The sequence below is a fragment of the Podarcis raffonei genome, chromosome Z (assembly GCF_027172205.1).
Source record: "Podarcis raffonei isolate rPodRaf1 chromosome Z, rPodRaf1.pri, whole genome shotgun sequence".
Lineage (NCBI taxonomy): Eukaryota > Metazoa > Chordata > Lepidosauria > Squamata > Lacertidae > Podarcis > Podarcis raffonei.
This window is the reverse complement of record NC_070621.1, coordinates 47,697,160-47,714,807: the sequence shown is the minus strand read 5'-3', so window position 1 is coordinate 47,714,807 and position 17,648 is coordinate 47,697,160. Positions and strand designations below refer to the sequence as shown.

Below are 17,648 nucleotides of genomic sequence, written 5' to 3'. Positions count from 1 at the left end.
AAGTGGGCTGTCCTTGGATCGGTGTTTGCTTGTGTGTTTTTTTTCCCTTCAACCAAAGCTGCTTTTGTATCCCGTTGCTTAGAAAAAACTGTTTGCAGGAAAAAAGTGAAAATAAAACATGAGAAGAATTCACTTCTAAACCAGCACGTCTAATGCAGTCTTAAGAGTGGCATTCTCAGGTGCTTGTTGAGAAACAAGTCCCACCTGCCTTCAGTGGGACTTCAGTCTCCAGCAAGTGTATTTAAGGTGGCAGCCTTTGTCTAGCTATCCTGTCTCCTCCACCCGGGGCTCTTGCAATTTCCAAAAGATGAGAGTTGTTGCATTGCGGCTACTTAAAGGCTTTTGTCATAGCCTACAGCTGCCCGGAACATAAATGTGTTATTTATGAATATGGAGATACTTTTAACCTTTTAAAATGAATTCAGCCACCTACTGTTATTTTCTATCTCATTACTCCTCTTCCAGTTAAGAGGTGGTTCAATTAAAATATGTTCGATGAAGATGTTGTTTAAAAACATTTTTATCCTGATGTTCAGCCGAAAAGGCACCTAGAGTGGCTTATATAAGATGAATAATAATAAGAAAGAACAGTTCCTGCTCACAATCTGAAAGATATGACACACAAAAAAGAAGAGGAGGTTGGTTGGTTTTTTGTTCTTGTTTTTATTATATATTTTGTGCTTGTTGTGAACTGCCCTGAGATCCGCAGATGAAGGGCAGTGTACAGATTTAATAAACAGAATAAAAATCCAGTTTTTAAGGTTATAATAAGCAGCTGGAACAGAAGCATCCCAGGAGGGGGGCGCAAATACAGCTGGATCATGTTTGCACCATATGTTTAAAGCACATGGCCTCCCTCAAGGAATCCTGGGAACAGTCGTTTGTCAGGGTCCTGGGAATTGTAGCGGTGTGAAGGGTAAAATGCAGTTCCCGGAATTTATTGCAGTAAGTGATAGGTAGTATGCAACTAAGTTTTGCTCAAAGAAGATCCACTGAAATTTACGGGCTTAACTTAGCTCTGCTCATTCGAGCATTCATTATCTGTGTGATAATCAGCTATATTTCATGCCGTGTGCTTTAAACTATGTGGCTGTGGCCGGAGCCCTCAGCAGATTTGGCAGAGAACCCCCTGCTTCCCATCTCCCTTTCTGCTGCTTTCTGGCGGAAAGGCCGCTTGCCTGCCTGCCTTTGGATGGATGGAGGCCTCAAATGGAGCTGACCTCCAAAAGAACAAATGGAGTAGTCCAGTAGCTCAGTCTCCTGCCGTCTGATGTGATATATTGCAGTTTCTCACATTTCAGCTTGTATTAAATGAATTCTGGCTTCCATTCTGTGTTTTATACCGTATTTTTTGCCCTATAGGACGCACTTTTCCCCCCTCCAAAAATGAAGGTGAAATGTGTGTGCATCCTATGGGGCGAATGCAGGCTTTCGCTGAAGCTATCCGCAAGCTGTGGGAGAGCTGTGCGAAGTCGCGCAGCTCTCCCAAGGCTTGCGGAGAGCTGCCTGCATCCTGAAGCCTGGGGTGCGCTGAACTCAGCACGCCCCAGGCTTTGAGCTTTGCGCAGCTATCCACAAGCCATGGGAGCCCGGCGCGACTTCGCGCAGATATCCGCAAGCCTGGGGAGACGGGCGCAACTTCCCACCGGGCTCCCAAGGCTTGCGGATAGCAGCCTGTTCTGGGGTCGGGGGAAGCTCAGGGTTCCCCCGCCCCAGCCCCACGCCTGGGGGGGAAAATAAATCCCCCCCCTTTATTTCCCCCCCAAAAAACTAGGTGCGCCCTATGGGCCGGTGCGCCCTATGGGGCGAAAAATATGGTACTTTTGATTGAAACGTTCCCCATGATTTGGGGGCTCTTGTAACCTGACAGCTGTTTGACATGGCAAAACAGAAATAAAAAAAAAATTTTGTATTTAAGCTATTCGTAACACCAAACTAATGATACATGTTCTTTATCTATATATGTTATATCACTGATTAACTAACGTCATTCTCCACCTGCAGAATAGGCAACATTGTGCAGCTATAAAGGCCTTGGAGTGTTTATCTCTGCACTTGGATGACTGTGGACTAATAGCTGCAGATTTTAAGTGAGTAACAAAATACAGAACTATACTAACTTCCTTGTCATTAAAATGTTCTGAATATTTGAAATGCAATAGATCTAGTGTTGTTGCCCGAGTGGAAAAACCCTCAGTCCTGATTCATAGCTGAAATTCCTTACTTGTGTCCCAGACAGGAATTCAATTCTTAAAAGATATCCCTGATTCTTGTTCTTCTGAATGTGTGCCTGTTGGTTCCTGGAGGCTTACTGCTGATGTTTGCCATTAGATGAACACTTCCACCAGTGGAGCTAGTCTGCTAGCGCCAGAGGGCCACGGCTCCATCCACTTCAGCCTGACCCCGGCCCTCACCGGCCTTCTTACAACTAAGGAAGGGGTGGCTTGGGCTGTCATTGCCTTGGGCTCCCTGCCTTGCACCCTAGGAGGCGCAATGGGCCCCACTGGAGTTGAACAGGGAAGGGATGCTCAGCCTCTTCTTACCAAGCAACCTCATACTTATATTACTCTGGGACCAGAGATAACCGTGATGCTACGTTGTCCAAAAGGCCACCAAATCCAATGCACGCTCAGCCTGGGTGAAAAGGGGAAAACACTATCAGAAAATGCAAATAACCACGTAAAAGCAACAGTTTAGAGGTACCGCTGCCTGCTAATGGGGGGGGGGGAGTGTCTGAACCATAGGCAAGTAGGGTAGAAACGCATGGAATATGTGGGGGGGAGAGATGAGGGGACAGTTGCAGAAGTTATGCCCTGCAGGATGCATTCTGCCTTCCCTTATGTGCTTGTGTAGGTGCTCTGCCCTGGCATTCCTAGTTGCTGAAACAGAGCCTGGTGTTGTGCTTCTGTGTTCTGGAGCCCTGAGGTGAAGTACCTCTTAGGAGCCTAGGCACATAATGGTCAGCAAAGTGCTCAAATTCCCCTGTGCGATGGGAGGCCAGGTTGTTTTCTCGCAAAGTGCTCCCTTTGTGTGTGAAGTACCCTTTCTCCATGCCTACCTATTACAGAATTGTTCCATGTGAGCACCTAAGTGTTTACAGCATGAGGCTAGAAAGATACAGCCCTGTGATATAAGCCCTCTCAGCTGAGTCACCTCAGTGGACCTCTTGAATCCTGGTCTCCCAGTCTGGGGTTTATATACTGGCAGTAGCATGCTGTGTGATTGAGTGGGCTTTTGTAGTAGTAGTAATAACAATAACAATAACAATAACAATAATAATAATAATAATAATAATAATAATTTGTTGGTTGGTACCCCGCCCATCTGACAGGGTTGACCCAGCCAATATGAGCGGCTTGCAACATATATAAAAACATAATAAAACATTACACATTAAAAGGCTTCCCCTTGCAGGGCTGCCTTCAGATGTCTTCTAAAAGTTATATAGTTACTTATCTCCTTGACATCTGATGGGAGGACATTCAACAGGGAAGATGCCAAGAAGGCCCTCTGCCTGGTTCCCTGTAGCTTCAGTTCTTGCAGTGAGGGAACCACCAGAAGGCCCTTAGTGCTGGACCTCAGCATCTGGGCTTAAAGTGGTGTTGGAGACGCTCCTTCAAGTTTACGGGCCAGAGGTGATTTAGGGCTTTAAAGGTTGTCCACCAACACTTTGAATTGTGCTCGGAAAAGTACAGGGAGACAATACAGTGGTACCTCATAAGACGAATGCCTCGCAAGACGGAAAACTCGCAAGAAGAAAGAGTTTTCCGTTTTTCGAGGTGCTTCGCCAGACGAATTTCCCTATGGGCTTGCTTCGCAAGAAGAAAGCCCATAGGGAAATCTCCGGGGACCTCTTTTAAAATGCTGGCGGTCGGGAGCAAAGACTTTCGCCCCCCGCCGGCCTTCAGAAGAGGTCCTGGACCTCTTCTGAAGGCCGGCGGGGGGCAAAAGTCTTTGCTCCCCCCGCCGGCCTTTCCGGGACAGCGGAGACTTCTCCGCTGTCCCGGGGCGATCTTAAAATGCTGGCGGGCAGCAGCGAAGCCTTCGCTGCCCACCCCCAGCATTTTAAAAGCCCCCGGGACAGCGGAGACTTTAAAATGCCTGCCAGCATTTTAAAATCGCCCCGGGACAGCGGAGAAGTCTCCGCTGTCCCGGGAGCTTTTAAAATGCTGGCGGTCGGCAGCAAAGCCCTCCTGTCCCCGGAGCTTGCGGGGCGGGAGGTGGGGAGAAGGGCTTTTCTTCCCACCGCCAGCCTTCAGAACAGCCTTCTGAAGGCTGGCGGTGGGAAGAAAAGCCCTTGTCCCCCCCCCCCCCAGCCTTCAGAAGAGGTCGGGGGACAGACTGTCCCCGGACCTGGTCTGAAGGCGGTTTCCATAGGAACGCATTGATTGATTTTCAGTGCATTCCTATGGGAAACCGTGCTTCGCAAGACAAAAAACTCGCAAGAAGAAAAAACTCGTGGAACGAATTAATTTTGTCTTGCGAGGTACCACTGTATAGGTCTTTCAGGACCGGTGTTACATGGTCTCGGCAGCCACTCCCAGTCACCAGTACAGCTTCCACATTCTGGATCAGCTGTAGTTTCCGGGTCACCTTCATAGGTAAGCTTCCCCCATATGCTAAACTCTGCCGTGGTTATTTTTAAACCCCTCCTTCTCATTTAGCTGGTGGGATGGGCATTTATTGCAACGAGGGCTAAAAAGTTCCACTGTTGAATATGGGTCATGGATAGAAAAGGTGCAGGCTATGGCATGGGTGTGCTCATCCTTGCGCTACCTTCTCCCACCCACATTTCTTGACATGTTTCAGCCATTCCACCACTGGAACATTCTTCCAGTATATTGGGGAAGCTCTGCCAGCAGATCAGTTATGCTGGTAGCATATGTCAGATTCTGCCGATGTTAGCAGGGCTTCTTCCATCAAATCCTTTTTTAATATTTATACATTCTTTATTAGGTTTTCACATTTTTATATGCCTTATCTCTCACCAATTCAAACATCAAATTTCAAGGTTCTCTGAACCTTCAGACTTCATCCCCTCCCTCCCATGGGTTCATATATTAAAAGTTTAAGTTTTCTGCATCTTAAGCTTTATCCAACTATTGTATATCCCTAGTTATCACAATCAATTTCACATTACAAATGTCATTTCAATGCTACCAATGATTTTAACTGTTTACAATGGTTTTTTAAGTAAACTACAAATTTACTCCAGTCTTTGAGAAATACTTGATCCTCTTGGTTTCTGATCTTCCCTGTCAATTTCTCCATTTCTGCGTATTCCATCAATTTCATCTGCCATTCTTCCTTTGTTGGTAATTCTACTTCTTTCCATTTTTGGGTTAGTAACATTCTCGCTGCCGCCGTTGCATACATAAAAAAGTCTTTTGTCTTCTCTTGGTATTACTTCACCTATTAAACCTAAAAGGATGGCTTCTGGTTTCTTAACAAATGTATTTTTAAACATTTAATTCATTATAAATCATTTCCGATAAGTCTTTTACCTTATGACATGACCACCACATATGGCAAAATGTACCTTCTGTCTCTGTACATTTCCAACACATATTTGATTTGGTTTTATACGTTTTTGCAATCTTACTTGGTTATGTACCAATAGTACATCATTTTCATATAATTTTCTTTCAACAAACAGCATGAAGTAATTTTTATTTCCTCTTTCCACAACTATTCCCAAGATAAAAGCTGAATATTTATACCCAAAATCTCTAGCACAGTGTATCATCACTGCCTTAACTTCTTCATCTTTTGTATGCCATTCCAACAATAGTTTGTACATTTTTGATAATATTTTCACCTTATTTTCCAGCAGATCACTTTCAGATCTTGATCTTTCTGTAATAAATCCTCTTTTTTAAAATCTACTTTAAAAACATCGTAGCCAATCCGTTAATATTCCTCTTATTCAATTTTAATTGGCCATCTGCCTCTATCAGCAATTCTTTATGGGTGGCCCAATACCCTTTCATGTTTACTTTTTTAACTGAAATTGCTTCCAATGGGGAGAGCCACCATGGTGTTCTTCGCTCTAATGAGTTTTTGTATCTATCCCATACCTTGTGGATTGATTTCTGTATTACGTGGTTGAGGAATCCTTTGTGTACTTTCGTTTTTAATATTTAATGCTGTATTGTTTTTAACACTCTATTGGAAGCCGCCCAGAGGCTGGGAAAACTCAGTCAGATGGGCGGGGTATAAATAATAAATTATTATTATTGTTATTATTATTATTATTATACCATAAATATGCATGCCACCCAAACCTATTATCATGTCCTTCCAGATCTAATAAATCTGTATTTTTCAACAAAATCAAATCCCGCAACCAGCAAAGACAGGACACCTCATAATATAGTTTCAAACGTTCCATCAAATCCTAGAGCTCAGGCAGTGCATCTTCTGTATAAGATTGCACCCCAGAATTGCAGAATAAATGATAACGATGAGATGCATGGAGGTGGCATGGCCTTTCCAGAGGACAGGCTGATGCTTCGAGTCAATAGGATTACTAAGAATAATTTGCTGTAATTTATTTTGCCTACAGGTGTTTGGTTCCACTTATAATGTACAAAATCAATGGGAAGACTGGAGAAGAAATGTGAGTTGCACTTCATTCTTACAGCTGTTGTTAATCACTTTGTACAATGCGTAGGTGAAGAAGGTTAGGTGACCAGCTTGAACTGATTTGCAAAGTAAAGATAGAATCCAGTAAAACAGAATTAGCTCGAAGTTCTGCTGTTGCATTGCCTTTTGGACCTGGACTCAAAATTTCATCTCAGCCATGGACTCTGGATGAGGAGTGATAGTAGCAAAGGCACTGTTTGTCAGCCTTTGCTCTCCACCTGTGCAGTTACAGTAACAGCAGCGCTCCTCAAGGCTGTTGGGAAGATGCAGTAATATGAACTGTTAATGCATTTGCAGTTCTTCACCATTTTCCTAACAGTGAGAGGTGAACTTTGCGAGAAAGGACATTTTCCTGAAGGGAGGAGGGGATCCTCAAATGGGGTGTCCCTCCTGCCACTTGATCCACTAGGCCAGGACTGGGCTGCTTAGAGGATTAGATGAAGAACCCGCAAACCACAGGAGGATTTTGAACGAAGAGGCGACTTGGACCAGGAAAGAAAAGAGCTTTTGGTTGAACAGGAGAAAGAGAAAGAGGCCAGGTCCTTATGTTTGTTAGATCTCTTTTCCTTGATTTGTAGGGCAACTTCATTCCAATTCTTTCCTGCCTAACTCCCTATGCAGGTTGGGTGACAGAAGGTTTCTGTCATTCTTGTTGGTTAAGGAGAAATAAAGTTTTCTGGATTCTTTGTGAGAGTGTATCTACTGAGAAATATGGCCCAGCCTGCTATGAGGCCTGGTAGCCTTCTATTTTCCAGCAGATTTCTCTGATGAGGAGGCTGGGGGGGCTGTCTCCCTGACTGCAGCCCCTGAGGGAGGTTATGGGAGTGTTGCTCCCAAGGTTCGGCAGTCAAGCCCTGTTAAAAACTGGGTGCATGCATCTGCTGAGGCTTCCTTCAGCAGGCAAGTTCTACACTGTCTCAGTAGATGGGTGCCTGTCTGGTAAGCTTTTCAGTACCACATTCGAGAATCCTCTCCTCCCTGCAGGAAGATGTGACATTGGACCTACTGTGAAAGTTTGTTTACTTCAGGGAATGGACGGGACCTTACCTGCCCTAGGAGTTTGTTGTTGCTCTAGGCTGCAGATTTGGCATCTCAAGGACTCTAGTCTGCACTGTTAAGATGGCACAGGGCTAAATTGTTTTCTGGCTTTTCTATTCTGAGGGAGCATTGTTCAAATTTTTATGTCTAGAGGTTTTTCCCTCTCCTCTATTTTGCCTTTTATTGGCTTTTGTTCCCCTCGTTAGGCCGCTCTTTCCTGGTATGTGCTTTTGCATTTTCAGTTTGCCTCTCTGAAACTAGAGTGAGCTTGTTTTCCCAGTTGAGGTCAAGATACTTAATTGTGTAAGGACCTGCTTAATGGAGCAAGTGGGAGAGAGAAGCCACCTGACATTCCTTGTCGAAAATGAACCTTCACATTAGGTCCAATATCACATTTTATCTCTTACATTGCACTGTTTAGAGCAAGTTTGGTAACTTCCTCCCCTACTTCATTTTTAGAACGTCTGATTTGGAGAACCTTCTAAAATACTTGACTGCAGGTATGTAGCTTGCTATGTTATAGCACTTCTCACTCACTTAGCAAGTGCAAAATAATTTGGGGTGCTGGTGGAAAAAGACATCTTGTTTAGATCAATTCCATGACAGAAGCTTGCTTAGATTATTTTTAAAAGTCCCAGTTCCTTTATCATTTTGCATATTCCTGCTCCAGCATACTATAGATATGATGAAGAATTCGGAAAGGACATGACGACATTTGAAACAAGAGTCAGTGAAGTTCAATGGTTCAGGAAGACTGGTAAGTGGTAGTCTTAGGGTTTCATGGAAGCAGCTCCTTCTGGGATGAATTGAAATTCCCCTCACTTCTCTTAACAGTTTAGAGGCCAAATCCTAGACTTAGAGCAACAAGGTTATAAGCTAAGGAGAATAGGGTGGGAAGATTTTGCTTGTGTGGTCTTAGCAGTGTATCATTAACCAAAAGGCATCACAGTTCCCTCTAGGGACAGATACTTAAAATGAAAATAAAATACATTTAATGGGTCACAACTCCCCCTTTCAGTCACCAAAAAATAAGGAAGAGCAATGACAGATTGCAGTAAATCTGTTGCTTACATACAATGAACGGTGTGGGTTTTCTTGCACATTTAAGGTGTGCACCCTGGTGATTTTGCTCAGCAGTTACTCATGGCAACTGATTTACATGACCTTTTTGTCACATGAACATTAATTCCACAGTAGAAGTGAGGGATTCAAAAAGACCAAAAAGGGGGAAAGGCAACATAGGTTGTATAGTAACAATATAGTTGAAGGGGTCTCTGTGGAGTTCTCTGCTTATAGTCAGAATCTTGTTTTGTGGCACAAATGTTTTAATTGACAAAATGATCACCTATTGAAATAAGATATTGATGCCAAACGACTAGTTGTTTCCAGTTGATCCTAAATGCATGTCACATCATATTTGAAGTTAATACTGAGCCTACTTAACCTGTCAGAAGAGACAAAGCAGAGTTGTTGATTTTTGTGGTGTGTTTTAAATCCTGTTCTTTCTTACTTGCTCTCTAAGCTTGGACCTTTGCTGCCATGTCGGGGGGCTGCCTGAGACTAACAAAGGATTTATTTCTAATTTCATTCAAGGTATGTGCTTCTGCCAACATTCTGTGTGCTGCAATGAATGGTTTTATTTTCAGCTCAGTGAGAGTCCGCAAACAAAAAGCTCTTCGGAGCATGTCACTTGGTACTTCCCAGATTTGAGTGTGTCAGTCATGTATTGTGTGCCATGTTACTGAACCAGGTCACAGAAAGCTAACAGCTGATTACTGTGATTTGGCAAGTTTGCCATTGCTGCAAATCTGTTACTGATTTTACTGAACCATAATTAACTCGTATCACATAGGGAGAAGAGGTCCTACCAGCTTTAAGTCCTACTGTACAACTTTCACTAATACTCAGTATGTCAACCTGGAATTGTTAATAAGAAAATATTTTGTTGAGCCAACTGTGTTTAAACTTAGTGGCCTGGGGTGGAAATCAAAATCACTTCTGTTCCATTCTGAGGAGTGCTTTAAACTCTTCGCCCTGGGTTTTGACACTTAGACGTTTATTTTTAGGACCTAGCTTATTTTTTGCAATTTTGTTTTAAACTGTTTTTAATATTGCTTAATATTGTGTTTTAATGCTCATGTTGTTGTTCCAATTGGTGCAACCTGCCATGGGACCTTAGGGTGAAGGGTGGGTAATAAATTGTAATAATAAATAACAATAATGATGATGATGACAACACTAATAAACATTGGTTAGCTGGGGATTCAGTAGATGTAGAAGCAGCCTTGTGATTTACTGCCAGCAGAGATCTATTTAAGGTAGAGAAGCTTTTGGAGAAGTCAGGTTGCTGTGTCCTGTTGAAGTGTAAAGGAACGTGTTGAGCTATAACAGAGTGTGGGCAGCAGGCAGACAAGAGTATCCCAGCCATCTGGCAAATCCACTTGGAATCCAAATCCAAAAATCCTTTTTTCAATTGTGGTCAGATGCGGTTCTGAACAGTTTGCTCACATTTTACATGGGGGTTCAGTTCCAAAGGGTCCACACATACACAGTAACCCAGGTGGACCCAGCACTGAAAGAGCTCTTAAATTCTCCACCTTGCTTGCCAGGCAAGGTCATCTCAGTATGCCATCTCTGAAAGCCTTGGGATGTTTGCATGAGATATCGCAGGAACTTGGATTGCCCTGCAAGATCTCCCAAGAGCATCCCAGAGCTGGTACACTTAGTGAGCCTTGTCCCCCGTCCCCCCGCCCCCAGCAAAGCAGAGAGCTTGAAAGTTATTTTTGTGTTGGGTATCCCCAAGTATACCCAGGGTGAACTTTGAAGCTCTGCCTGGCTTGGTATATGGTTGAGATAGCACAGGTTAAATGCACATAAGTGCTGCCAAATAAGTTTAATGGTTTGTTCCAACAGCTTCCAAGTAGAGGACTGTGTGTATCGTCATAGAATTTGGTAGAATCGGTGAAAGCTAGAACTAACAAAGGTTTAAGTAAACTCTGCCAAACGTGGATATTTCTGGACTTAGCCCATGCTGGCAGGGCTGGTTGAGGGTAGCTATTAAGAAATAGTGGCTCATCAGTGAAACCACCACCAGGGCAAGATATTTTCTGCATTGGACAGAGGGGAGAGTTCCCAGGGTTACTGTGGGCAGAGAAAGATTTAGGATTTCAGCTTCTATGGCATAGGAAAAGAGGGGAGCAGGCAGGCTGTGCCCACAGGAAAAAGGTATTGTTTTACACGAGGCTTCGGTTTTCTCTCTCGAAAGTGTCTTTGGGAAGGAGAAGGGTGGAGCCAGAACTCTGGACAAGAGGTCATGCAGGGCAGAACCATCTTGTTTAGGGAAGTTTTTAATGTTTGATGTTTTATTCTGTTTTTAATCTCTTGGGAACCACCCAGAGTGGCTGGGGAAAACCAGCTGGATGGGCGGGGTATAATTATAATTATTATTTATTGATCCCCTCTTGAGATTAATGCCCTGAACTCTCCAGTGTAGACCGAGGTGTAAATACATGCCCAATAAACCATATTTCCTAAAGACACATAGGTTTCTCAATGAAAACACTGCCCTGCCTGAGCAGCTAGAACCCCCTGGAGCCTTGCTACCACATGGCAGATTGGGGGTGGCATGCTGCAACCTTTGTAACAGTATGTATTTCAGAAAGGTGGGTTGCTAGGCATGGTCTTCACTGCAACATTCAGAGTCTTTCAGGCTATAGTTGAGATGCTAGGATGGGCTGGTAAGTTTAGGGGAAACCACAAATATCCCAATTAATCATTGTCATGATGGTGGTAAATATTACAAATTTGAGAGAATTTGTTCAGATCCGTAGACCCTGTTTTGAAAGTGAGTTCAGAAGAAGGGGGTTTCCCAGGGAAGAAGTGGATCATCCTGGCTTAACCTTTGAGAAACTGTTCCAGGTTAGTTCAGCCTCCCTAGGGCAGCATTCACTGACCATGTGACATTGCCACAGGTGGGGAATGTGGGAATATCACCAAGTTTCCTTTTACCAAGCTGCTTCAGCATCCTATCTGTGCTTCAGTGGAACTCTGCATACTGCCTGTGGCTAAGAGGTGGTAGATCTTTTAATGGCAGGAGCAGGACATGTTTCATAGAATTGTAGAGTCCAAGCCCCTGCAATGCAGGAATCTCAGCTAAAGCATCCCTGACAGAAGGCCATCCAGCCTCTGTTCAAAAGCCTCCAAGGAAGGAGAGCCCACCACTTCTCATAGGAGTCTCTTCCACTGCCAAACAGCTCTGACTGTCAGAAAGTTTTTCCTGAATTTTTAGTCAGAATCTCCTTTCTTGAAACTTGAAGCCATAGATTCGGGTCCTACCCTCCAGAGCAGGAGAAAACAAGCTTGCCCCTGTGGTAGCCCTTAAGATATTTGAAGATGGCTACCATATCTCCTCTCAGTCTCCTCTCTTGCAGGCTAAACATACCCAGCTCCTTCAAGCGCTCCTCATAAGGCTTTGTTTCCTGCCTTGATTTCCATGTTTAACATGAAAGATACTGTTAGAAGGCTTTCTTTGTCACCATGTAAACAAGGCCTAGCTGAACTATTTTCAGTTTTGCTCAGAACATCAACAATTGGTTGTGAGCTTTGAAGATGAATGCTGCAGTAAATACCCGAAAGGGCTTGGGCATGTCCCTCAAGCACTTTGCACTCCAGAGCTCCTATTGCTTCTGTCCAGGCCCTTCATAGGAACCTAGGAGGGTCAGATTTGGCGGGAGCAGAGAGGTAGAAGACTTGGGCTCTGCAATGTGGAGGGAGAGTGGGAGGGAGAGTTGGAGTGTGTTTGTGGAGAGAAAACCCTCTGGCATCCAAAGAAAAGGGACAACAATCACATTTCTATTAAATGTTTCCTGTTGCAGTTTGCTCGGCTTTGTCCTGCTGAGAAAACCGTTATGCTTGACCAGAGATTATGCCTGCTTATGGCTATTGCCATTGGTCTTGAAATAGGACGGAACAGCTCTACTGGCCAGGTAGAGTTTGGATGAAGTAAGAATTCTACACCCCTCCCTTTTGTGGCTAATGCTTTATGCAAGCTCGAAGGTACAGCCGAGTTATTGTTTGATGTGGATTCGATGCTGAGAGGACAGTCGCCCACTTCCTCTTTGGAAATCTAGGAATTTATGTACCACTTTTCATATAGCAGCATAAGCAGGGCTTCAACCCCCCCCCCCAATAAGTTACGCAATTTCAAACATCAATTAGAAACATTAGAATCACATTTGGAGGACTCTGGGTAAACTGGACTTCCTCATGGGATATCCAGGCCATCTTCCTAGCCCTTCCCACTTCACAAACTTGCACACTTCCTCCCCTCTGGAATTTATCTGGAGAGTTTTGCAGCTGCATTTGAGCAAGTCAAGGAGCTAAAATCCTATGTACGGAATGCAACACCCCACCCCAACTGCCTTACCCAGAGAATAGTGCAACTGTTATGGTTCAAAAGTGGAGTCCCCCCCCCCACAATTATATATTTGTTTTCAAATCAGAATGAACTACTGGTGGAGGCCCTCGGACACATAGAGACTTGTTGGGATATCGGGATGTATCTGAAAGAAACTGGTGAGTTGGAGATTATGCAATACAAAGTGCTGCTGTTGACACAATATATATCTGCCTAAAGAAGTGGGTCTTGCTTTGGTAGACGCTGGTACAGTGACTTCTCTTGGGATGCAGGAAATACATGCAGCCCAAGAGAATGAAGAACAAAAGCATGATGCTGGAGAGCTGGGTGGGAAGGTATGAATTATTGCTGCACAAGTTTCTTGGAACCAGGCCTATTTGCTCAGAAGTCAGTTCCACTGAACTGAATACAATTTATGCCCAAGTCAGTGTTGATTGCAAGCATAGTGTTGTAAGTATACTACTTATAGTTGCTGCTTACAAATGTTAAGCCATATGTGGTGGTTGGTGGAAGAGCTGGAAGGAATAAAAAAAAAGCTTGACCCTGAGACATATGGTGAGAGGAGACCAAAAATGCCCCTGCAGCTGAGATCTTTTCAGAGGTTTAAGCCTGCTTCAGATGGTAGTCACCATCTTTGAGAACTACCTGTACCCCTGGACATCCAGTGCTCTCTTTAAAATTCCTGGGGCAGACTGCGGATGAAGTTTAAGATGGCAGATGAAACTATTCATGATGGAAACTTGCAAGCAAACACCTTGATGCTAAGGAACCTTGTTAGCCTTAGAACTGAAACAAGCTCCTAGCCTTTGTCTTCACTACCCTTCACAGAAGACATGTCAAACTCAAAATAATATTTTGGTGTGTAGTCTTGGCTTCCAAATTTCAGATATTTGTGTAAATATCAGACTGCTTGTTGGGTTTAATGACAAATCATCTGCCTGAAGCAGTCACCTTTTGCCACTACGTAGCAGGGCCAAGTTTGTATCCCGGATTTGTATCTTACCCACATAAACTAGTACAGTGGTACCTCTGGTTGTCAACGGGATCCGTTCCAGAGCCCCGTTCGCAACCTGAGCAGAACGCAACCTGCGCATGCTCGTGATGTCATTTTGAGCGCCTGCGCAAGTGGCGAAACCCGGAAGTAACCCTTCCCGGTCCTTCCAGGTTGCCGTGGGACGCTACATTTTAACCCGAAGCATCTTTAACCCGGGGTATGACTGTATAGCAAAGGCAAAGGATCTATATTCTCCTTCAGCTAAGTGTCTATCGATTTAGGGGTCTGCCAACCTCAGTACACAAGCTGATTTAGCGACCAGCTAACATGTGACTCTCCTTCTACTCAAAAGGCAACTTTTCTGAAGACCCATCAGATACGTTACTTCTGCTTTACGAGTTTGAGACGAGAGTAAAGCTCGGTGATCCGAAAGTAACCAGTCTTCTGGATACAATTTTGGAAAGGCCCAATATCGATACTAAGATGCTGGAATCAATTGCCTGTAAGAGCCATGTTTGCATTTCATTTGCTTGGTGGGACCATGTGTGCTCCACAGCCCAGTGAATTACTAATCTTTTGGATCTCTGTGGGGCAAACTATTGCATTCACGGGCCTCATATTGCCACAACCATTTCTTTTGCTTTCCTGTTAGTAGTTCAGCTGCAGCCTGCCTTGTAGAAGTTTTGGACCAGAGTTAGTGGTAGTGGAAGAAAGACAGGCTTCTGCCACTCAGACAGTTCGCTTTCCAGTATCTGGCATTCCGCTCCCCGCAACCCGATTGGCAGTCTTTTGTCCATGGCAGTATTATTGCTACAGTGGCCACCAGCTGATCAAAAGAGGTGGTTGAATTTGTTTGATACCAGCTCAGGTAAACGGCAACATTTGAAGGAGGAAAGATTTTCAGCTTCCCCTGTGCTTTTGACTGGTGCAGTCAGCATTTTCCTCACCAGGCAGACTGATGTAACATAGCATAGCAACAAAGCTTCGCACTTCTGAAAGTGACTCTCTCGTCTTGCCTTCCTTTCTCCAGCGCTGGCCATGGCTCCACCGGCTTACTACCCTTCACTCGCCAAGAAGGCCCTCAGGAAGCTTTTGACTATTAGCAAATGTGAACCCTTCGATGGACTCACTTTCAGGTAAGGATGAGCTACACTAAGGGCTATGCATCCTGGCCAGCGGAATCTCAGTGCGATCTGCTTTGCAACCTTGTTTACAAGTCCAGGGAGGGGAACTGACTGTCAGCATTCTACTACTTAACCCGTGTTGCTCAAATAGAACTCAGCAGGGAAGATGATGCAGACAAAACTAGAGTTAGTTGCCTCTGCCTGTCATTGGTTTTGGCCGCACCAACTGTTAAGTCTCCCTGCCTTCCTGCCCTTTAAATCCCAATGGGTACCTGCTACCACTTATCGCAGCTGTTTTCTTAATGAGATGGGGTACGTGTTGTAAGTGAAGTCCTTGATGAGGCCTCTTTCCTTACATTCTTCCCAGCAAAGGAACCCACCTGCATTCCTTCCTCCGTCTGAGTGACCCAATTGATACCACTGGGTAGTGAAGGGCTCTGCCCTGATGTTTATACTTCACCCTTTGAAGAGGTTGGAAGTTTGGAAAGGAATCTACTGTCCCCTTGGATAAACTTTGCTGTGTGCTTCTTTGGGGAGGAGTGTCAAACTGACAACTGCTTTGCAGATGAGTCAGAAGGGCTTTCTACACATGCTTGCATTGAATTCTCTTTCCCTTTTCTTTGCTGATATTCAGCAAATGTATACATAGCTTGATTCAGCTTACTCTGCCATCTGATGCGCCTGGAGCAGATTCATATGCACTGGTGGAGTCACAGGGCTACTTTGAAGAAGCTCTCAAGATTTTGGATAGCATGGTGAGGAGGAAGTGCCATCAAAATTATTTCCACATGCTTCTTTCCTGGTAATGGCAGTCGGGCTGGGAATTCATAGCTGTCAGGGTTTCCTTTCTTCCGGAGTCACTAGAAGTGGCCACCTGTGAACTATAGACCTTGCCAGGTCTAAGTAATGATATATGGCCTCAATATCTAAAAGGTTTCGGGGGACTGACATGCACTGCTTCATGTGGTTGGGTAGGGGCTTGTGAGCTGAGCCGTTCTGAGCTGTAGCCCAGGTCCTTCTGAACCGAAATTTGTCTGTAGCCAACATAAGTGCTCAAGAAATCCTGCCAGATTTCCTCAAAAGCTATTGTGCTGCATCAAACTCTCATATTCTTTCAGTTTCTACTAGAACTACAGCCTCAACGTGAAAACCCTGATCAGTGCTGTTTTCTCCTGGTTACTGGCAGGTGCTGCGGTCCAGTTATCCAGATGAAGAAATATTCTGGCTCATGGTTAGAGCTTGGAACATAGGAGTATACTTCAACACTTTGGCCAGATATGTGACAGCTGAGCAATGGTGTCGCGTAGCAATGTTCTTCTTGAATCACCTGAGAGATATATGTACCAGCTACAGGAGAAAGGTATGGAAGGATGAACGAAACAGCTTAACTGTGGTTCTAGAATACGCAGGGAGATGGCCTGTATTGAGCAGGTGCAAACACCATAGCATGCAGTGGATGCAATATGCTAAATGGTAGGTAGTCTCTTTTACATCCTGGAATCACTAGCTGAGATCAGCCATGTTAATCATGAAGGGACCTTGGGTTAAGGAATTTGCCACTGGTGGATGGGGGAATAGGCAGATAGACACAATATCTTGGGTCAAGTTTTCCCCAAAGTTTTCCTAGAAAGTCCCAGCATTCAATGCATGACACTAATTTGGCTTTTTTTGTGTGATTTCTGCCCACAGATGACCGCCTTTTACCAAGTATTGATGGACAGACTTCCAGGAGCAAAGGGACCCTCTCCAAATAAGTGACAGAAATCAAGTCCACAGCAAAGGCAGCTGGTGCTGTACTCAACTTACCAGTCATTTTGTTGCCCAAACCAGATAAATATTTTGGCTCATGGTTAGAGCTTGGAACATAGGAGTATACTACAACTCTTTGGGCAGATAGAATACAGCTGAGCAATGGTGTCGCGTATAATACAGCTGAGCAATGGTGTCATGTTAGGTGAGATAAACTACCTTCTAGTTTGTTAGAGATGTTTGTCTGGAGTGGGGTTGTACAATGAATAAAATAGTTTAGCAGTTGCAATGACATTTGTGTTTTCCTATTTATTGGTTTAACTTTCCATCCACCTGGTAGAAGCAAGAAGTTTCTACACCAGGGTACTCAGCAATTTCCTTCAGCCCCCACCACCCCAGAGCGCTGCCATGCTAGCTGGGGTTGAGGGTAGTGAGAGGTGTGTCATGTTGGCCATCCCATTCCTACACTCAAAAGGCACAAGCTAGAAAGCAGTAGCAGCTGTGCAAAACGTAAGGGAAAGTAACACTCAATTGTGTTTTTGCCTCATCCCTTCAGTAAGCTGGCAACTATTCATTTTGTCACTGGCCTGTGCTAGCTAGGACAAGAACCATGCAGGATCTGCATAGGACATAGTAGGAACTACTGTTGTCATTGCTTGAGGTGTGTCCCTCTGCTACCAGC

The 17,648-nt window shown here is 44.4% G+C and overlaps 1 protein-coding gene across 5 annotated transcripts in view; it reads left to right on the top strand.

The window, feature by feature from the left end:
- Positions 1–17,258, top strand: part of TEX11 (testis expressed 11) — a 45,472-nt gene extending 28,214 nt beyond the window's left edge. For 4 of the 5 annotated variants that reach the window (XM_053373989.1, XM_053373990.1, XM_053373987.1 and 1 more), the window contains 12 exons: positions 2,005–2,090; positions 6,566–6,619; positions 8,143–8,183; positions 8,354–8,440; positions 9,206–9,276; positions 12,558–12,668; positions 13,185–13,257; positions 14,446–14,595; positions 15,124–15,229; positions 15,852–15,972; positions 16,404–16,577; positions 16,907–17,258. In XM_053373989.1, coding sequence (XP_053229964.1) covers positions 2,005–2,090; positions 6,566–6,619; positions 8,143–8,183; positions 8,354–8,440; positions 9,206–9,276; positions 12,558–12,668; positions 13,185–13,257; positions 14,446–14,595; positions 15,124–15,229; positions 15,852–15,972; positions 16,404–16,577; positions 16,907–16,975 — 1,143 coding nt within the window. In that variant the 3' untranslated portion in view covers positions 16,976–17,258. Of the gene's footprint in view, positions 1–2,004; positions 2,091–6,565; positions 6,620–8,142; positions 8,184–8,353; positions 8,441–9,205; positions 9,277–12,557; positions 12,669–13,184; positions 13,258–14,445; positions 14,596–14,745; positions 14,962–15,123; positions 15,230–15,851; positions 15,973–16,403; positions 16,578–16,906 lie in introns of those variants that run through there. The other variant, XR_008328517.1, reaches the window with a different exon arrangement.
- The last annotated feature ends 390 nt before the right edge of the window (positions 17,259–17,648 follow it).